Here is a 22,914-nt window from a genome sequence, read left to right on the forward strand (position 1 = left end):
CATTGTTCTAGACAGTCGTAACATCTTAACTGCTTAATGTTTTAAAAAGTACTTACCATGTCTACAAGTGATATGTATAAAAACATGCCAGCAATGGCGACAAACACCCACAGACTGATGGCGCCGATGTTGCCAACAGCAATCCCTATCACCATGCCAATACAACTGAGTACAGACGATAAGCAGTTAAACAAGATTGCCCGCTTGGTACTCACACCCTTTTTCAGTAATAAGGCAAAGTCGCCTGAAAATGTGAGAAAAGGTATGTCAGTTGAGATAGGGATACCCCTTTGAAAGCATTGATGTATAATTTTCAATTTCAAAATCAAATAATATCATTTTAAAGTCAACTTTTAAAGCAATTTATAATCAAGCATTTCCCTGATTTCAAGTGAAAATTGGCTGATTTTTTTCAAAGTGAATAGATAGCCCAAATAGAGACGTAAGAGTAGAAAGTATTCCTCCGGACGATCTACTAGGAATATCTTACCCATCTCATGAGGCAGCTCATGGCACAAAATTGCTATTGACGTACTTATTCCTCCCGTTGTACTATTTGCGAAGGCGACTCCAATAGCTAAACCATCACTGAAGTTATGTAAGCCATCGCCTACAATTACCCGCCAAACCATACCGGAAATCGTGTTAGGAACCACGTGATCATGTTCGTGGCTGTGTGAATGGCCAACATTATGGTGTACTCGTACTTCACATTCATGCTGAATATCCCCAAATTCTACACCTGTAAGCAAAGCTAGAGCTTGATTCATGTATTTAAGGTTCAGCGAAACAGTTGTTTCTTTGTCAACATATCTTTCGTGCAGTCAGTTTTGTATTATGTTGATGCAATCTTACCCTTCATGCCCTTAATCCATATGATGAAAACTGCAAATCGTCAATTCGACAAAGTGAAAAAATGTTCTAATATAAAATAACGCAAAAAAATGATAGGCGACACAACCAAGACGGAGCAATGCATGAACTATTGCTAACCGCTCACCGATGGGGATCGGTGAGTATCATTCGAGTCACTACAAAAATCAAGCACTGGTTTCATGTGGTATATCTAATTTTGTTTTTTTTTAGCCCTTCACTGTATCAGAACCAGTTGATATCGGTATCTGTACGTACGGATAATTCGGCACGGAAACTTAAGTTAACTGTAGAATAGTCGATGAGCATGCGTAGAGCATGCTCAATATACACTTTCGCGAGGAAAATTCTTTTGTTCTATCCAAGCCCTACCTCACGTAAGTGTATACTGAGCATGCTCATCTACTTACCACAAAAGGGTCTATTCGGTTCCGAGATTAAGTTAAATCGAAACCTGGTCAAATCGCCATCAGCGTCTTCGTTTTTTTATTCTTTTAGGCTTATATTTAATTGGTTAATTATAAAAATGTACCGCGCTTCATCCAATAAAATATTTAATGGAAATTGGAATTCAACTTCATTATGTATCAAATGTAAAAACGTATGTACATTTTTTTTATTTCCTTATAACGTGTGTGCTAGCTAGACTACATGAAACAGTGAATTTAAATATCATCATATCCCGCTTGAAAAGCAGTACGTTTATATTGATCATGCTGTCCGTCCGTTCGTCCGTCCTCAGTTTTCATGCCAGTCATGTCATTTAATTACCAAACATTCTAATTTATTACTTGAATTAAATTAAGTTTTATTTAGTTTAATATTGAATCGAATCAGTGGTGATTGGATTGTATGCACGCAGTATAAAATAATTATCACTAATAAGCTTGTTATTTGTTTAATAAATTCACCCAGCGGTATTATTAACACTTTGATGCAAGATGGAAACACAAAATAAGTACACAATGGCATAATGAGATAAAGAATTTGTAAAAGTTTTATAGATTCTATTCAATGGTTGTAGAGGAGTTTTAGAGATATTTTGTATCTGACAATAAATCAAAAGTCATTCATTCAAATGGTAAAAAATTAGGGCACAAAAGTATCATTAAATTCTACTCAGCGGTTTAAGAGGAGTTGGTGGACTACAATATGCCCCCAACCCCGGGCGACCAATGATAAAGGACCATGTTCTTCATCAGGCAATCCCTAAAGTAATTTAAATGGCAAAACAAAATTAGAGGCGATGACATTATAACATAGAAAATGCTGCAGCCATTCTTCACACACACACACACACACACAAAACGTTCATTACCACAACAATGAGGTGCAAAACACGACAACTCGAATTGGCATAAAACTTCTTAATAATATGTACTACCAATTAACAAGTATTTATGTACAACTTCCTTGTCAATAGGACACTAGCTTTAATTGTGACAGCCAAATCTTTTTCCCAACAATGCCCTTCAAAAGTTAAATATATGACTTTGTAAACTAAACACTCATAGGATCAACAACACCAACATCCAATTAGGTTGAAAAACGGTGAGCAAGCTATACGTGTAGTTCTATTACACTTAACAATTGTAAATGCTTTTTCTCTAAACATGATATTTTTAATTTAAAAAAAAATATCACTTAACATGTGACGACCTCCAACAGGTTTTATGGCAATCTTTAATCTGCACTTTATATAAATGCACCTATCATTAAATCTACATGAAACGCGATAGCTCTTTTATAAGTGTTATCCTTATCCATCAATAGGGATCTCATCAGACCTTTAAGTAGTAGTGTTTGTAAGAATCATGAAAATTCTGTATTATATGTAATACATCCCCAAAAAAGGCAACACTTTTTTTTATTTTTATTTTTATTAATAAATTGTTTTATATGTCTGTATGATGAAATGTATAATTATTCATTCAAACCTGTCTGCTCTTAGGAGATAATCCACATTAAAAATCCTAGTTTCTATTGTATTTTAGTGTCATTTACAATAGTGCAATCTGTTTCTGTTTACTCTAACATTTTAAATTAACATTTCAAATTAAATATAAAAATATAACAAGTACTATCCTTAAAAAAAAATATCCACACAGTAAAATTATTTTTTCTTTACTTGCAAGTTTCTACATTTCATTCAAGAAAATAACACATGGCAGGCAATTTCAATTTTCGATACAGTTTTTTTTTTTCAAACGCCACTAAGTTATCAGTATCTGGCCAATCGGGAAACAGAAATGCGATCAGGTGACTTGCTTTTCCATAGGAGAGCGCCCTTAAGGTCAAAGGGTAAAAGGCGAAACTATACCAACTGCATCGGAAAACTATGTAGGTTTTCCCACCATGAATGACATTTTGCATGCTTCTTACACGGAGTGCTTCTTTAATACTTAATTTTCTAAATGAAAGAAATAAGCTGATACGAGAACCGCCTATATTACAAAAAGCTAGTATGACATCTGCACGATTTTACGGCTCAGATTTCTGCAAACACTTGCATTTTAATGCATTAACAACATTATGAGTTCAAATACATTTTTTAAAGAATCCTTTGTGTTTTTGGTTTTTGTTTTTCTGAACGAAAATTAAATGTCAAGGTCTCTATGACAACCATATTTACGATTTCTTTCCCTGTTTATTATTTCTCATGGTATTACAGGTACTACAATTTGAACTTCATCACACATCATATGTATGCATTAAAACCATTAACACAAAGTGAATTTGTCAATTTAATAATCTTCCTGTATGTATTTCGCAAAATGCCTAAAATTTAATTCCCAGACAGACTGATAAGTTGTAGTATATTATTATACATTCTTAACTTAGTTACAAACGATATTAAAATATGAAACTGTCTTTTACAGCATTTTTATTGAAACATTACCTCACCTCCTTCAACAAGCCATTCCATACAATAGATCTTGTTACATTTCAATTTTCGTCAAACAATAATTTACTATGAATAGCTGATGTATGTCTGCAAATTAGTTGCTAAAGTAGCTGACATTATATATCTAATTGAAACATTTTTGTAGATGAATTTTCTACTATAAATTACCAATTAATACATGCACAATACTTCTTTTTTCAAATTCATTGAGAAAATATTATATGGCCTCAAGAGCAAAGCCTTAAATCCTTTTTTTTTCTTAAGGAAGTTGGCATAGTAGGTTTAATTAACGTGTCTAAAATGCTTATAAATGTTCTTCTTACCCTCTTTCTCCTTCAGCTTTTCTTTGTATTCTGGCAATTGAGTGTTTTCATTGTTATTCTGCTGAAAATGTAATAAGAATTTTGTATGCACTCCCAAACATTACATGAACGGCCAAAGGCCGTTCATTGAGTTTGGGAGCTCGGAGATCCGTTCATACATGAATGAACGGCCGAAAATAGCTGTTCAATCCTATGATGTTACACTTCTTACAAAAATCTTGAATTCTGATTGGGTAATGGGTGATGAGTTATTTTAGTCTAATCCCTGAGCATCCTCACTTGCTCCACCCCCACTGCACAGTTATTAGTGGATCGATTTATCACCCCGACGTCAACGATATATCACACAATACATCACAATCTTCTAGGATATATCACCCAACGTCACGATATATCACCCTCCTCTAGGATATATCACCCCGACGTCACGATATATTTCACCCTCCTCTAGGATATATCACCCGGACGTCAAGATATATCACCCTCTCTCCTCTCAATATATCACACTCTCGTATTAAGCATACACATACTGCCTGTAGTAGTATATTTACCTCGTGTGATACTACCGCGTAACACCCTCTACTACAGGCAGTATGTGTAAAATATCAGCTTGTATAATATTTAAATTAATTGAACACGAAATCTAATATGAAGACATTTCTGTAAATCAGTGACAAAACTAGTTGAACAGTCAGCACTTTCGTATGTCGAGTTCAGTGTAGTGATACAGAAAATAAAAAAGCATAACTTTTACAAAGCATTAGATCTAGTACGTTTGTGTAAACCAGTTTACATTAATATCATTTTTGGCATCTCGGTAACGTGGATTTAATTTCATTCTGTATCAGCTGAATGCTTGAAAATATTGGATGAAATTAAATACAACATATCACTGATTTCGAGAGTTATTTCCCTTACCCTTCTAATGTTATCCAAACAATAGCGAAGGTACAAATGCATAAATATCAAAGGTGGATACACTTAAAAGACAACAAAAATCAAATAGCATTTCATGTCGCTTTTTAAAGGCTGGGTCCCGAATTTATTAAAAGTGTCCGGGCCGATACAGAGATCTATAAAAGGGTGTTCATGGCTAAAGTTTGCTATTTTTTTTCAAAATTGTGCACAAAATCAAGAAAACTTTCAAAAAAGAGGATTCCTACCCTCGGAAACCCTCTGGTCTCCACAGTTTACATTAAAACTGTTGTAACTGTACCCAATATAGCCCTATTTAAGTGTTTACGTGCGTTTGAATTTTACTTGTTTACTTAAACAGCACATAATAGACAACTCAATCGATCGTTAGTGATATATATACTTATAATATGCACATGCACTGGAATAGTAATAAACAATTATTATCACACCAACCGAAAAACGTAGGAGAATATTTATGATTGAAATCGAATAAAATAACCTACTTTTGTTCTTTTGCTAGATATTATGGTCTGGATTCTTCCAATTAGAAAGAAAAAGTACATGGAACCTAGACCGCACAATCCTTTGTAAATATTTTCATGATGATCATGAGCCTTTCTTTCATCATGTACATGGTCATGCGCGGGCGTTTCAACTTCAGGAACAATCGCCTGCAAGTAGTAAGAATGATAACAATAATGTTATGTAATAGATGTGTTAGATTTTCAATATTGACCGAGTTATTGGCAAGCTGTATATTAGTACATGTATACCAATATGGATAGCAGAGAATCCATAACTCGGTCCATATGAAAAAGCTCGTACAATTATACCTTTGTTAGTGGCTATAATCATTACTTATTGGTTATTGTTATATCAGTCGGGTATTTGTATTGGTATAGTGATTAAATTATTGTCCAATCCAATATAAATGTAGTATTTAAATAAGCTTAAATGAAAATATTATTCCATTTGTGTGCTAAGTTTGCACCTTTAATCTATGCAGTGGTTCCCGTGGGAAAATTGTGTATTTTTCCATAAAATGTAAGCGCGCCAGAGTATACGTCATGGCGAAATCGAAAGCATGGCATACGTTAAGTGTACTACAACCAGCTAGCTATCTAAGAATATGTCAGTTGACATTCAAACAAAGTAGGATAAAATGTGTATCAGTCTTTATAAATATCAGACAGGAAGTGATTTGTGTATGTCAAAACACCAATGACGAAATTTACTTTTACCGCTTATTCAGAAACAATTACAAGTCAGATAACTAGACTTAGATTTTATTTGCCATTCGTTTTTTGTACTTTCGAGGTAAAAATAAAATAGATTGAACATTAAACTGGTGCTATCAAGGGTTTTAATCAGTCATCATTTGGTTGATTTGTGAAGAAGATTAGTATATTGTTTTATTCAAAATACAGACCTGTTTGCAAGAGTAGTCATGGGAACAATGATTCTAGCGGAAATCAAAAGAATGTAATCCAAGAACAAAGACCAAACATGGAAAACAGATACACACAACGAAGAAGATTAAATAGCCAAAATAATACATACTTAGTAACAAAAGTAAATGAGCAACTCGGACTCCACTAACAACTGGGAACATGGACTAGATGCACCTGTAGGGTAAGCGCCTTCTGCTTTTATCATAGAAGAAAACTGCTCATAAAAAGTCAACTCCAGGGTAGACGAAAGAGGAAAGGGAAACTTTGACACCTTGAACAAATCAGTTTCCATGGTACAGATAGGTACACTGTAACGATCCACGAGTTCATGATGACGACCATAAAACCTCTGTAGTGATGACTTTACTCTTGTAGCAACAAAACCCTGTTACAGAGGCTAAATTGTAAGAAGTCAAGCGCGATGCAAAAAGTTAGGCAAGCTCTGGCATAACGTATGAGTTGTGATATGAAAATTCCATACCCAAAAGCTGTTGGGATATGTTGCCATAGATGAAACGAAAGTTGACAATACGGAATGAAAAGTCATCTCGTTTGTCGCATAGCTTGGTCAATAGTTTTCCTATATCATCGATCTCTAAGTGTAGGTTAAGATACATATATGAGGCTGACTTCAAAGTGTATGTAGTATCCTTTATCTAAAGTTCCTTGATGCAATACGATGTATAAAATCTCCGAAACTTGGATTGTTTAACGATAATACGTCATCTATATAGCGGAAACTGAGATTAAAAGATCTAGCTAAACGACGTTTCTTCCATTGGATCAGATAAGCTATAAAGTCTGCCTAATAAGAGTGAAGGAATTGGTCAGTAAGTAGAGGAGTACAATTTGTTCCCATTGGAATGTCGACCATTTGTTTGAAAACGGCATCCACCACACTGGATGTCGATAAAAAATTCCAGCATTTTGATAACATCTTCTTCGGTATATTTAGGAATTGAATTTTACTAAGTATGAAGAATCGCTTCGAAGAACTACATATTTGCATCTAGGTGTTCCGTCTTTTTATGGAGTAACAACCATATATAATTTATTTGAGTCGGGATTTTAACTGAATATGGGGAATAGAAGTATAAACAGTTGAAAAAATCATAGGTTTTAATGCTATTGTAGTCTGATAATTATCTTGAATTGAGGGTTTCCAGAAGATCTTTCGAATTCTTCAGGATCCACATTAAATTAATACCACTACGGGAGTAACAAGTGTCATGGTAGGACTGGAGCCCCTCTGACAGCTGTGAGTATATTAAAAGTTTCGAAAGAGGCTTGGTGGTACATTTTGCAGATCCAGCTATGTAGCCTTGTTATTATGGATTCTTGTGGAGTTAAAGAATCCAGTAAATAGACGGTAGATCACAACCAGCGTCTTTGGTGAAGAGATCAAAAGAGGATAGCACATATTTATGTTTTTCCACAATCTCTTCTTTGGAGAGAGTGGTAGCAGTATAGGTCTTGTTACTGCTATTATTTTCTACGTCTACCTCTGATAATAAACATGGGATTTAATAGGTTTTGCAGAGAAAAACACTGTTTTGGGCTTTATCTGCTGGTACGACAACATATTTATCATATATTTATAGCAGTCAATGTCATCGGTTGCATCGTTTGTTCTTGTTTTTTTGTACCTTGAATGACTACCATTGGCATTGTTTGATTTATAAATGGATTGATTACTTGAAAATACAAGTTTTTTTCTAAATTGACACTTATTCGTCCATCGTATACCAGTAATCTATAATTACTTATTATCATAGACACTAGCCTTTTTACAGACAAAAGATATAATTTACATGAGGAAGGAGATGAAGAATGGCGTCCCCTGTCAGAGCACCCACTGCCAAAGCTATCAGAAACTGTAAAATTCCTCCAAGACATAGTTTCCTTAACATTGGCACCGTTGACACTACCAACAAACCAGCAACGCTTATAATGGCTATGCTTAAGAAACCATGAGTCCATGCTGAAAAGTAAAAAATGAAAAAAAAATCAGAGATCGTTCATTTAATGCCACATGTGCATTTATAGGGCCGACTTTAGAAGTGTTATTTAACGATTTTAAAACCTATCTAGTGCTGGCCATTACAAATTATCGAATACGATTTTTTTTCTGAAACTGCTTCTTAGTTGTACATGTATAATTCACTACAGGGCCATCATTTAAATATACTTCCTCAATCTGTTCACTAGTTAATTATTAAGGATTTGTTAGGTGTGTTTTATGAAACTCGTCACTTGCTATAGTTCCTTTGTATAGAGATGGTCTTTATACAATATCTCCCAATGACTAAGCCCTTTGATGGGGTAAATTATCCACCGTCTCCATTCGCAATGCAGCATCACCATTCAACATCGTTCCAACGTTGAAATTAGAATTTAACATTTTTCGACGATTCGCTTGTGATATAAATCCTGGGAGTTTACTTGCAGACTTTCTCCAACGGAACACTGATGGCATGGAAAATCAATCCGACCATCACAAAGTTTGCTAAGATATTCATATTTTATTTTTGGACCATCTAATATTTTACCTATCAATTTAATTTTCTTTTGCGTTTTTATGCAATACTTATTCAAGGAGCGGATTGATGCATTCGTTGACTTTTAATTTTACAATCGGAACTACTCAGCCATTTTCACTACACTAAAAGAATAAAGTGATTGTGAAACTAAAAAAATTGAGTGGATCCGTTTGAAATCTAGGGCGCTTTCCACGTTCCAGTTGATATACAGATTCGTGTACTATTATTGGTTCGTACCAAGTGGTTTGGCGCAGACGACGAACTTAGAGACTTAGGGAAAGTTGATTCGTACCGGTTAAGGGAAAACAAGCCTAGTTATAGGCAAGATTTACACCATTTTAAAAGATCTTACCTTTCTTACCAACAGATTTAGGGTCCTTGAAGTTGTAATATCGAATTAAGATATCTTCTGACAGACATCGCCGCTGATCTAATTGGAAAATCAAGGCTGGACAGACCTTTCTGAAATCTCTTTTTGTGATACCATTATTTGCATCAATTCCAAATACTTGCAGAATTTGTTTTGGGCTTAAACACTGAGAAGTAAAAAAAAATGTTTAAGCAAAGTATTGAAGAAGCTAGTAAAAATAATATATTAATCCGTTCTCTAGTCTAGAGCCAGGTCACCGATAGACAAATATCCTCTATATTAATCAAAACCTGGCGTATAAATTAATTTTAAACACCGATTCACAAAAGCTTGCGCATGTACAAACCCTTAATTGATAAGAACAATGACTGATTTAACCAAAAACTATGAATTTCAATATAATATTGTAAAATACAGTCATTGCTACCATTTCTTGAGAAATTCAAAATATCAGAAAAACTCTTACCCCCATTTTGTATATGCGAAAAAGCGTGACAAAACTCACTCTGGGCTTACTAGTCATATATGTACATGTACATGCATTATTCCCTACTTGCGGAGCTCGGGATACAGCCATATTTTACCATGTTTTTTTGCAGAGTTACTTCCTGTAAGAGCAGGTATAATTTCGAAGTCTCTCTAATCGATGTTCGGATTCGGGTGCAGAAAAAAGAGGTAACTCGAATGAAAATGGAATCCCCGGCAAACAAACACAACGGTGTTTCTAAAATTTACAGGGTGTTTCATTTTGTTGGTAGGTTACATAAGGATGATTTTCATTTGTATTCCGGGTAAAGAAAATTTATGGCAGGGTCAGTAGAACGAGAAATTCTCTTTTGACTTTCGAGATTTTCTAAGGTATCGTCGATATCGGATGGAAAACCTTACCTGTTCCGAATAGATACCTGCTCCAAAAAGAGATAAATATTGACAAAACGTTGGTCCGCAAGTCGGGAATTCGCACGTCAAAAATGTAGCGTGACACTTACCGTCTGAAGTGGATCATGTGCTTCTTGATATTCATGATCATGATTGTCGTGATTACGATGATCGTGGTCATGGTCTACATGCCTCCGTTCTATCCCCAACAGCTCAATGTTTACGACGTGGCTATGATTGTCTTGGTGCAGCAGTATAAACCCAGTTTTGTTCTTGGTATGATGGGCACTGATCGTGTCCTCCATAATGAGGTTTCCCAACTCGATTCCGTACATCAAATGTTCAAATCCCTCATACGTCATAATTGTTCCATTTCCATACTTGGTAAATAATGTGTCTATGAAGACTTTTGGTTCTAGTTTGACTTGACCATCACTGTGTAAATGTTTTGAAGATCCGTGACTAGAAATTTTCTCGAGGAAAACGGCACACAGCGCAATGTTTAGGAATGATATACCACGTCCTTTCAGCATCTTGTCAATAAGTGTTATACAGGGACAATCATGGATGATCAGAAGATTACACTTGTCTTGTGTCTATACTAAAAGACCTGTAAATGAATATTTATAACAAAAATTTATGTGATATAGGTGAGCAATGTAGCTTGCACTTAAAATATCAGGCTTGACATATTGTGTTGCTTTAATATAAACCCAGGACGGATTAAGGATTTCGGGTTAAGCTAAGAGCCAAAACATTTTTTTTCCAATTTTAAGGTGTTTCCACTTCAGGTCTGCCCGGATAACCGGCATAAAACTAACAAAGTTCAAGATCAAAACATAGATTCTGAAGCTGAGTCACGCTGAGAGTGATTGTACCTTTATCAAAAGCACACATAAGCAAATGATAAGGAATCTGAATAAAAACGAGAATGTGGGGTGTGTTATCAAAAACTAGAATTTAATTAAATGTAGAAAACAATTAAGAAAAGTCAGATTATAGTAGTACGGCGTATTGATGTATAGCGTGTAGTGGTGTACCAGCTTTAGACCAGGACCTAATATGATTTTTTTTCTCGTTTATTCCATCTGGAGAAATTGTTTGTAATTTTTTTTATCCAAAAGCTTTCCCGAGACACTCTTTTACATTTTGACCAGTTGTTATCATGTTCTATGATCGTAACAACAATATTGTGGATATCCTCCTGGAGGTGTTCAGATGATCTGAGATGACGACTTAGAAGGACGTCTGGTTTACATTTGTAGTCACTGCGGATAACCATTCATTGACAAGCGCCTGTTGAAAGGTTGTTCTGTTTCACCAACGTACCGCATACCACATCGGCACTGGAGAAGGTATATAGTGTTTTCGGTTACTATCAATTTAGATCGGAGATCAAAATAGATATAGCAGTCGCCAGAGCCTTTCGATTTGTAAAGCCTGAAAGCATCTGCAATTATCTAGCACTACCGCAATAAAATAGTCTCACTGGCATACCCCATTTTGGTTCAAATGCTGATAGTCCATTTTGTTGGTATTTCTAATACATCAAATTTAATTCTATGTTATTTACGCCAATAAACAAACTCAATAAACAACATTTACTGCGAACTTAATATGCTGATTAATTACAATTGTGCATTTGTATTGACAACGATCCAATTAAAAATAGTTGACCTCTATCTCTAATCAGTGTCTCTTTATTCCTACGCAATCAGTCGTTCACTGTCGATATATTCAAGTTGTCTATTTTTTTAGATGCAAAATATAGATAGAAATTAACACCCTGCGAAACTATGTAACTAACTGTCGGAAAACTGAATCTGTCTTCTGAAATTTCATGCAGGCCCTGGCGGATCCAATTATATTTACAAAAAGAGGGCAGTGGATCCGATCAAGAAACTTGTATAAAGAAAGAGGTTCCATGCCATCATTTATTGCGAAATGTTTTACAAAAGAGTAACATAATCCCGAAACAATCATTCACGGTTTCGTGTTTTTTTTTATTATTATTATTTCGGTTACCGCCTCGTGACATTGGAAGCCAGGAGATGACAAATGAAAATAAAATTTTGCTCAAAAGATGGCATAGGAATTTCGGTAATGCATATACAAATGTATTGGGAATGGTGTCAATCTGGTCTGGTGATATTGCTTTTTATATTAATCTTTCTATTGGGCTAGTTTAGATAATAGAGCTGCAAGTGCTCCAGGGCCTTTAGTTAAAAGTGCATGGATAGAGTTGTCTGCACCATACATTTTGTTGAAAATGTATACTAAGACTTTGGCGTTTATATTAATACACGCGTGTCTGGAACTAGATGCATAAGACTCTAAGCACTTTAAATGACACATAGATGTCTATGCGATAATTTGTAGCATTTGGGCTATAAAGCTTATCAACTGAGAAATGTTGTTAGTTGAGAGGGACATGTGTCTAAGGACATGATTTATTTCAATGATTGTGGTGGCTTAAGTTTGAATGATTTGACAGACAGTTTTGACTTGGAGGTCGATAAATTGAAATTCGACATGAAAATATTTAGAAACCGGGAAAGGCCAACTAGAAGTTTGTAGTTCAATTACGCAGTATGTCGGAGAGTTTTGAGTTCATTCATCTAAGTGTTCCACGTAAACCGACATTGAACCTGAATATTACGCAAACTGGTACACTGCTACAATGCATTTGAAATTGGTGTGTGTGTGTGTTTTTGTTGTTTTTTTTTAATGTCCTTCGTAATCAGAATGCAATTTGACGATTATCTGAGGCGCAAAAATTCAAACGATCGATATACTTTAGACTTAGGCACGTAAGTCCATGGACTTAACATTTCAAAACAGCAGTACTTTGTACTTCAAATTTCATGGAATTTGGACTTTATCAAAATGTAAAATTGTACTTCGGACTTCACCCAAAACATGGAGTGTACTTTGGACTTGAAAGGGAGGGTGATACCCCCTCCCATATACAAGTTTACGTCTTCCTTACATTTTTTTTGTTCATTTAATCTAAACAGGGTTGCCTTATCATCATTTATGATCAAAACTTACAACCATTAATAATGTACATTCCTGCGTTAATCAGCAATAACAAGACATTGCACACCACGTCCTGCTAAAAATACACTCACTCATTTGTTTCTGTCAAATGAAGTCGTACGTTTAACAGAGTGTAGATAAGTGAGGAACGTGGAAAGAGAGACACGGTGCTAGTCAGCATAAAAAGCATTTATACCAAATATCTAAGCATTCCTTCCAGGAACAGATAAATCTGTTACATATGTACGTGTATATACAGAAAAAAAAGCTTAACGTCGTGACAGACGGCCGGGCAAGGTGATTGCGTTAGCTTTAACTCCCATAATTGGGGTATATGAAGAACAATATTTAGCCCTACCTGTTAATGTGATTTCAAGAATGATTTGTAGATGAAAAAATGGCCTTACTTCATTTTAGCGAATTTAATTTTTTTTAAAGTCCAATAAGTGAATTATATACGGCGAAAACCCAGACAGTTAATTGTCCAAATGTAGTTTTAAAATAAATATTTTGTATCATTAAGAGCACAAAATAGAATTACCAAATGGATCCTGAGTCCTCCAATAAAACCTAATAATGAATTGTTCCCAATGTGCGCAACATGACCGCCAATGAGTGCCGTTCATTTTTAAATTTCACAATTCAATAATTTCATCACGCTGGGACGGGTATTTGGACACTAGGAACCGAGTCGGACACCATAAATGAGGGAAAAACAACTTCCTGGCAGGCAATGGGCAAGTATAAATTTTCACTACCATGCATCATGAATGTTCGACATAGGGTGTCTGAAATGGCATATCTACTGAGGGAAGTATTAGGTTCGGTTTATGTTTAATTTCCAGTCGCATAACTCGATAATGAATCTGCAGCAGCCCTCAATCTTCGAAAGTGTCAGAAAAATATCCGAAATTTTGACTTTTATTATCTAGTTATTTCTGTATCAATGATATCGATTTTTAATTGTATTGAGGATATATCTGCTAAAATATATATACTCTGTAATCTGTTACAACATCATCCTGTCAAATGCACTTGTAAGAGTACTTACATGTTTCCATACCGATAGGTAAAGAAAATTGGACACTAAAAACTGCGGGTTAGGGCATTATATAACGCGGGTCGTTTCCGTTTTCTAGGAACACAAAGCACGCGGGTTATTTCTATCCATTTTAAGCAATTATTTCAATTTGTTCTCAGAAATAGAAAGTATAAAGCTTTACAGTAAATAGGTGTGAGACCTGTTCTTTTCTCAATTTACATCAACGATCTATCTAATCTTTTTACTTCAGAATGTAACGCAGTATCTATTAATGATACTCAAGTTATCATGTCTGCTATATCTCAACAATCAAGTATTAATATCTGAATGTGCAGAAGGATTGCAGAATTCATAGATAAATTAGATAAATTTTGTGAACATTGGACACTAACTATGAATCTTGACAGAACTAAAATAATGGTCTTTAATAAATCACTTTTTTTGCTTTAAAAAATTACAAAAGTTTTGTTCACCTTCAGAAAGGCAACCATTGAACAAGCTATGGGATATAAATAATTTTGAATCATTCTCAAACCTTCCAGAGAGTTTTACTGAGGCAATAACCCTGCTTTGTAAGAAAGCATCAGAAGCCATATTTTGTATCAAAAAATGTTGTTTTCAGACAAAATGAATGTACTTGCACATTTAAAATTACACAAATCATGTGTTTCGCCTATACTTTTATATTGTAGTGAACTGTGGTGTTTAAATATTGTCTAAATTGACAAAAATTTAGAGTCTAAATACTTAACAATGCCCCAGTCAAATTACAAATTAAATTTGCTAAGTATTTGCTTGGGGTAAACAAAGCAGCTGTAAATGTAGCAGCATTATCAGAATTGGGAATGTACCCTATTAGTATTTTAGCATTAAAATCTGCAATTGGATTATGGCTACATATTTTGAACTCAAAAAATAAACTTTTATATGAATCATACAAAGCTAGCTCAGGTATATCTCACAGTTTTCATTCAAAAATCAAATTATTATTTAAAAAAATTGAGGGAGAACCAAACCACTTTTTCAAGGAAAAGATAATTGAAAGCAATCACATTGAAACTGAAAGATAATTTCAATCATTAATGGAATAAATCCATTCATAAAGATGAAAATTCAGAACATGGTAACAAATTAAGAACATAATGTATTTTAAATCTGATTTTAAAATTGAAAAAAATATTTACTACATTACTTTGACAAAAATATTATCAAAATACCAAACTATAAATAAGCAACAGCAAATAAGCTATAGAAACAGGTAGATTCAATAAAACCAAATGTGAAAATAAAATTTGTCCTCTATGTAAAGTCGATATTGAGGATGAATTTCATTTCATCATAACATGATATGTTAAAATCTATATCACATGCTGTATCAATCCTCGACCTATATCACCAAGTGGCCCTTGGGGTGATATAGGATTCTTGGGCTGATACAGATTTTGACATGTAATATTCAGTATATATTCATCTATTCAATTTTATCATAGATTCAAGACTACATTTTTCCAGTCGTTCAGATATATAAAAATTAATGTTATTATTTTCGTCGGAGGTGCACACTGCTAGACCATACTTTGTGTAATACAAAATGTTCTTATATTCTCTTTTGTTGGGAGGCATGCAAACAAATGTCTTCATTCCCATGTTATGTATGTACTTTATATGTCTGTTTGATATGTCATGTATGTGTTTGGTAGCGATGTATGGATTTTATTCCCAAAAATTCTGATTTTATTAGGTTTGTTTACCCACATATGCGAATGTCAAAAAGTAGGCCGTACACATGTAAATATAGATAAAGAACAAAACCGATTATCGACGAAAAGAATTTTCCGGATTTTAATAAGATTATGAGTCAATAATATTCTTTAGCACTATGTGTTGTATATAGTACTTACAACTCATGTAATGCAATGTATGAAACACATACCCTATAGTCGTGGGATAGAATAACTATTTAACTGACACGGGACAAATGCATGTACAAACAATTGAGATACTAAACATTGCATATATCTGTATATATATAAAATGTAAATGTATTGTAGGGCTGAGATCCATGAAGAACCATTGATACCACAGTTCTTTGTCAAAAAACTTACCAGTTCATGCACAAATACGTTCATAACTTCACATTTTGTATTCACATTTCATGTTACGGTACTTTGTACTTCACATTTCGGGAGATCCCCTTTTTCGACATGCGCAGTTAGCGCATGTCAGCTGACATCATCGATAAGGGACCCGGGAGATTCAAAAACTTGCGTTTCTTCATTTTCATCGGTGGTGGATGCATTTTCCCCGTCAGTGTCAAAATGTAAGGGATTTTACTTCCAAAAAAAAAATTGCGTAATTATTTTCGTTCGTAACGTGTTCTTTATATAAGGACGTGCAAGGTTAAGGGTAGCTTCAAAAGAGGGGTATTCAAGATAAAGTTTATTAGCTGCCAGTCAAATTTTTTGCTCAGATACAGTTTCGATCTGAGCTGCAGAGGTTGTTTAATATGACAATGCAATGAAATTTTAATTGTTGAACTTAAAGCGAAATTGTTATCTATTATATAATTGTCAACTTCATAGAATCGGTGCTTGTCATGCCTTCAAATGCTTCATTCGGTAATATATTTTTCACAATGAACCCTGGTTTCCTTGTTTATCTTGTGGTCGGCGGCAAAACCGGCCCTACCATTGTAACCCTGATTAGATGCTAAAGCCCTTAAATACTCAGAGTAGGGTACATTAAACAGCCTTTGGCCACATACAAACTGAGACTAGTTTCTATGGCAAGCCAAAGTGGACAAAAATGAGTATTTTCAAATATTAAAAAAATGATTTTTTAATATTACAAATTCATTTTCTAATATTACAAATTAGATTTCTTATATCACAAAACGCTTTTTTTAATATTAAAAAATCACTTTTAATTTTAAAAAATCGATTGAATTTCTAATATTAAAAAACGACTTTTTAATATTAGAAATTGATTTTCTAATATAAGAAAATGGATTTGTCATATTCAGTTACGATTTTTTTAATATTAGAAAATCATTTTGTATTATTAAAAAATGTGACTGATTTTGCAATATTACAAAGTGATTTTCTAATATTACATATTCATTTTGTTATGTTAGAAAATGAGCTTTTAATATTACAAAATCAATTTCTAATATTAAAAAATCTTTTCTAATATTAAAGAAATGATTTTGTAATATTAAAAATTCATCTTCTAATATTATAAAACATTGATTTTTGTCCACTTTGGCTTGCCATAAGTTTCGTCTATATTACCACTAGTGGCAGCGGTGGGACGATGATGAATATTTTGAGGAAACAAACAGAAAATACAGAGAAGAATATTGGCGACTCTGAAGATTTGTTGCCATAAGGAAGATCTCGAAGATTACACTACGGCGGCTAAGACGAAATAAATCTTGAAAGCAAGAAAACTCATCAGAGCGAGTGGCTAATAACCACCGGCTCTGTTAACACTTGGCGGCTATATCATTTAAAATATAGTTCGAAGATAAGTTTAAGTACTAAACAAAACACCGCGGAGAAGACATTTTAAGTTACCTTGAGATTGGCCACCTCTTGGAACTGAAACGATGCTGTCCGACGGTATAAAGATTTTATTGTGCCGGCGGTTAATGTGAATAAAAAAAATAAATGAAGAAAAAATGACGGCGCTCACGTAATTAACTTTAGCCGTCGGCTGGTTAAAGGGAGGATTTTAGCCCCGATCACAGGTGTATAATTGTAAAATAAATAGGAAATAATATTTAATAATAAAATAAGGGCTGTAATAAGAGTAAACAAATCAGGATAAAAGAGATATAGGCAAAAGTAAAATAAAGAATAATGTTTACCCTATAGCAACCCAGAAATTCAGAAGTGAAAAGAATAAAAATAGGTAAACAAATGAGTGATGCAGCTGGGAATAGTGATTCTGAGAAAAAAGTAATTATAAATAGAAAACCCGGAATAGGTGACTTGTTAGATTTTGATCGAGAAGACTACATAATATAATGTTAGTGATGATGAAGATTTTTAGAAAGAGTAATCAAGGGAACCAAGGTTCTAGCGATAATCTAAAGAATGCAATCCAGGGACAAAGACCTTGAAAACAGACATACACAACAAAAAATATAAAGTAACTAAAATAATACATACAAAGTAACAAAAGCAAATGAACACCTCGGACTCCACTGAAAACTGGGAGCATGGACCAGGTGCACCGGTAGGGTAAGCGTCCTCTGCTTTTCTAGAAGGCGCGATTTTAAGGAACATAATTAAAAATGAAAATGAAAAAAAGTTGCAACAGGAGGGGCAGTCTCGATTACTAGTATTGGAATAGAAATGATATGGGGATCATAGAAATATATAAATGCACCCTGATATATTGATCGTACTTACTTCATGGGCTGATTACAGGGCATATTTTGAATCATGTGCACAATAAATAAATAAATGGGATGAAATGGTTAAATCACAGTTTTTGGCTGTGTATTTAAAGGGTCAAACTCAACAATTATTGGCATATTGAAATAATGACATTTGGGGAATTGCTGACCTAGCTTGAAAGACGTTATGGACCTGGGGTCGGGCAGAATTATATTTAACAGAGTTAAGAAATAGACAAAGAAAACCTAATGACACATTGGAAGAGTTAGTTCATAGCATAAGAAAGTTGGCAAGTTTGGCTTATCCAGAGGCGTCAAGTCCACCCACAGTCTTTAGATGATGCTATGCAAGTGGTTTTAGAAACATAAGCATTTCAAGAAACATAAAGAATGAAAAATAGGGATAGAGTAAAATTTTGGAATTTATGAAGTATAAATTCAGGAAAAAGGGGAATAGAGGACTACGTAACTATGAAGACAGTAATTAAAGAATTAAAGTCAACATTTGAAGAGGAAAATGGTAATAAGAGAAATTACAAGCAAGGGTCAGAAAGTAAAGGTAAAATCAAATGTTTCTAGTGTGGTAAGCAAGGTCACGTGAGAAGGGACTTCTTTTACTTAGGGGCCTAGGTTTAGTAAATAACCCATGCAGGACCCAAGAAATAAGTTATGACAATGAAGATTATAATGGGATCAACGGGGAGACTCGACACTCGAAAGGTATTGGGGAAAGAGACTGGTCTAGAACCAGGGATGTAAACTGACCATCGGTCAGGCAGAGAAATAATAATGCATCAGAAGACTGGCATCCAGCCAGGAAGAACCATGGTAAAGATTGGGACCCGAGACTAGGTGTCAGGAAGGACAATACCAGTACATACATGTACATGTATGGAAGGGCGAAAAAGGGACTTTATGTCCCAGCAAAAGTGTAAGAGGTGGAAACACAATTTTTAGTTGATACAGGAACGATCATTCCTTATATATGAGTTATACATGAAAATCCCAGGTACAAGAAGACGAAAACTACAAGGATCAGGAAGAAAAGTGTTTCAAGCTGACGGGATACGTTAAAAGCGTTGAATAGATGCAGATATTCAAACAGGGAAGTCAAAACTAAGAATGAATATACTTGCAGGCGCGGAACTTGGCGGAAGTTCGGAAGCCTGAGTTTTCACTAAATTTTCACAAAAACACGATTAAACAATAAATAAAGAAAGATATGTAGAGAAGAAGAAAAGAAGACAAGGTGGTAATTGATAAATGGAAGCAATCATGTAAGGGACGGCGGTTTCTTTGTTGTTTCTTGATTTAATATGTCCTCACTGAGTAAAGACACGGGCTTTTTCCGTGAAACTCTGAATCCCATTTTCATGATGGTAGCATATAGACGTCTTTTACATGATTTGAATTGGTCAAAGTTCAAGACGGATCGAGTTTGTCTGAAAAAAAAATGACATCCAATGTATACTGTGTGCGGACCGGCTTTCGTTTATGAACGGGCTTTCACAATGATGAATAGAGATGGTGGTTTTGGGCAATAAGTCAGCTAATATACATATTGGACCCCTAAGAGGTCAAATGTCTACGTTACCCATCTGCTAGTCTTATATATCATACATAAAATACAGATTCATGGTCATTATGAGGGCTTGAAAAGCAGATAAAACAATTAGACCTAAATAGAAGGAATATATATATAGGCTCAGGCGTACTATCGCAAGACATGAATTGGTTATCAATAACGATTTACCGAATTATGATGATTGCAACGATGACTTCGGAACTTGATAGATTATTCTTTATTTAAAGTGTATCCGACTCTTTCCAAAATAGTTGAAGGAATATATTGAATAAATATTTTTTTTCTCAAAAGCTTTAAAATCAGGTTAACTATGGAACCCGAGTTGAGATACAATTATTTCAGAGACCACTGTAAGGAACAATGAGTAATCAAGGATGCCAAGATTCTAGCGGAAATCAAAAGAAAATAATCCAGGGACAGAGACGACACACAAAAAAAGAATATAAAGTAACCAAAATAATACGTACAAAGCAACAAAAATTTATGAGCGACTCGGAGTCCACTAAAAACTGGGAGCATGGGCCAGGTGCACCGGTAGGGTAAGCATCCTCTGCTTTTCTAGAAACTCCCGTCGAGTTGCTCATAAAAGATCAAGTTCGTGGAGGACGAAAGAGGGAAGAAAACTATGTCATGCTGCATGAACAAATCGGTCCATTTGGTGCAGATGGATACACAGTAACGACCCTCGAGTTCACAATGACGACCATATAACATCTGTAGTGATGGCTTCAATCTTGTTCCAGAAGACTTATTGTAATAAGTCGATCTAGCGCCGTACAAAATGTCTACGTAGTTACAGCAAGTTCTAGCATAACGTATGAGTTTTGATATGCAGGTACTGAAGGGATAGGCATTTTAAAACAAAACAAAATGCAATATATCAAATTGAAGGGGGGACAATTTCTTTATTTACGTTTTATCCTGAATACGGTCATTGCTTGTACTATAAAATTTTTTAAAAAATCCACAAAATGATCTCACAGTAAAGCCCTTTTCAGCATAAATTTTGACTAACTTTCTTTGACTAAGGGGGCTTGAGCGTTCCCTTAGACCCCTAGTCAAATTTGGACTTCTACTTTTTGTGAAAGGACACCCCCTAAAACGGAAAAAAATTGCGTCGCAATCTAAAAGGAATGTTTTCCCGAAATCCGAATAAAAGTATGCCAAAACAGGTGGGTTGGTAAATTTTAACTTCAAACAACAGACTGCATCTTCACATTGTTCTGTCCAAATTAATGCTCCATTTTCTGCTGCAGTGGTTGATCAGTTTTGCAAAATCTCTAATATATAAACCTTCGGTACTTTGAGGCCAGGCCTAGAAAGCACGGACTTCCTTTTTGTACTCAGTTTTGTTCAGAATCGGTCTTCTCTGGGCAAATTTTTATACCTTCAACCGAGACTACGTGCCCGAGATTTTAGTTAATTTATGTTCTTTGTTGTGTGTGTCTGTTTTCCATATCTGTTCTTTGTCCCTAGATTGCATTCTTTTGATTACCGCTAAACCTTGGTTCCCTGGATTACTCTTTCTGCAGGGGCAACAATATCGCTATTTACAACCACATAGGCGCATTTAGCGTCCTCTTTTTCGTCCAATTCTATTATTTCGTCTTCACAGTTGAATTCGAAACTTTGAAAATTTATAGAACTATATAGGGACCTTTATCTGGTATTTTTGCAACAGGTCAGGGGCATAGCCAGACTTTCTTTAAAGTTGAAGGCCAAGAGAAAGTTATTGCGTTTGGTAGCAAAACATTAAGGGACGACATGCGGAATCAGTGAACAATTTCCTAAGGAAATTAATGACAAGAGACAATTGTTATGGCCACAGTTCAAAGAGGCCAGATGACAGAAGAAAAAAGGCTTTTTTCAAGCGAGATCGTGTTTTTGTCGAGGTTGAAGAACTTTTCCCACCGGCGAGAAACGAAAATGTGGATTTTGCCAGAGGCGATGGAGATTTTCGAAGGAGGTACGAAGAACAGGGAGCACGCCCAAAATACGACTTTCCGAGGGAACCCCACTCAAGGTACGACTTCCCGAGAGAACCCCACAACATGACTAGATGGGACGACCGAGAAGGAACTGTTGCAACTGAACACTTGAATGAGATCAATACGCTTGACGCCCACACAAATTTGAACTCTTCTGTTTGTGGTATTAAAAATAGATTGTTTTACCTTGAATTTAATTCATTGTTGAATGACTTTGATATTATTTGTTTGACAGAGACAAAACTTGATGACTGCAATATGGTAGATTCAAATGACTTTGTATCCACTTATAAGAATAGAAGATATTATTTGTTTGACAGAGACAAAACTTGATGACTGCAATACGGTAGATTCAAATGACTTTGTATCCACTTATAAGAATAGAAGTAAAATATCTCATTATAGATCAGGTCGTATTGCACTAGGCTACAGAAAATATTTAGAAAAGAATATTAAACCGATTGAAACTAGCTGCCAGTTTGTATATTGGTTTAAAGTTGATAAAATTGTATTCAATTTATCGGAAGATGTATATTTTGGTATTCTATATGTGCCACCAGTGAACTCGAATTATGCATCAGACGACGCCTTTTTAGATA

At 34.8% G+C, this 22,914-nt stretch overlaps 1 protein-coding gene across 4 annotated transcripts in view; it reads right to left on the reverse strand.

Moving 5' to 3' along the window:
* The window catches only part of LOC148612224 (zinc transporter ZIP10-like), a 38,480-nt gene that overhangs the window by 3,962 nt on the left and 11,604 nt on the right, over window positions 1-22,914 (reverse strand). For 2 of the 4 annotated variants that reach the window (XM_088593477.1, XM_088593475.1), the window contains exons 2-8: window positions 10,370-10,869; window positions 9,363-9,546; window positions 8,282-8,451; window positions 5,523-5,690; window positions 4,102-4,162; window positions 491-742; window positions 57-244 (exon numbers count right to left, since the gene is read on the reverse strand). In XM_088593477.1, coding sequence (XP_088449603.1) covers window positions 57-244; window positions 491-742; window positions 4,102-4,162; window positions 5,523-5,690; window positions 8,282-8,451; window positions 9,363-9,546; window positions 10,370-10,792 — 1,446 coding nt within the window. In that variant the 5' untranslated portion in view covers window positions 10,793-10,869. Of the gene's footprint in view, window positions 1-56; window positions 245-490; window positions 743-4,101; window positions 4,163-5,522; window positions 5,691-8,281; window positions 8,452-9,362; window positions 9,547-10,369; window positions 10,870-16,445; window positions 16,536-22,914 lie in introns of those variants that run through there. The other 2 variants (XM_088593476.1, XM_088593480.1) reach the window with 2 other exon arrangements.

Source organism: Perna viridis, chromosome 7 (assembly GCF_037379345.1).
Source record: "Perna viridis isolate PV_CMFRI_1.1 ecotype Kerala chromosome 7, ASM3737934v1, whole genome shotgun sequence".
Lineage (NCBI taxonomy): Eukaryota > Metazoa > Mollusca > Bivalvia > Mytilida > Mytilidae > Perna > Perna viridis.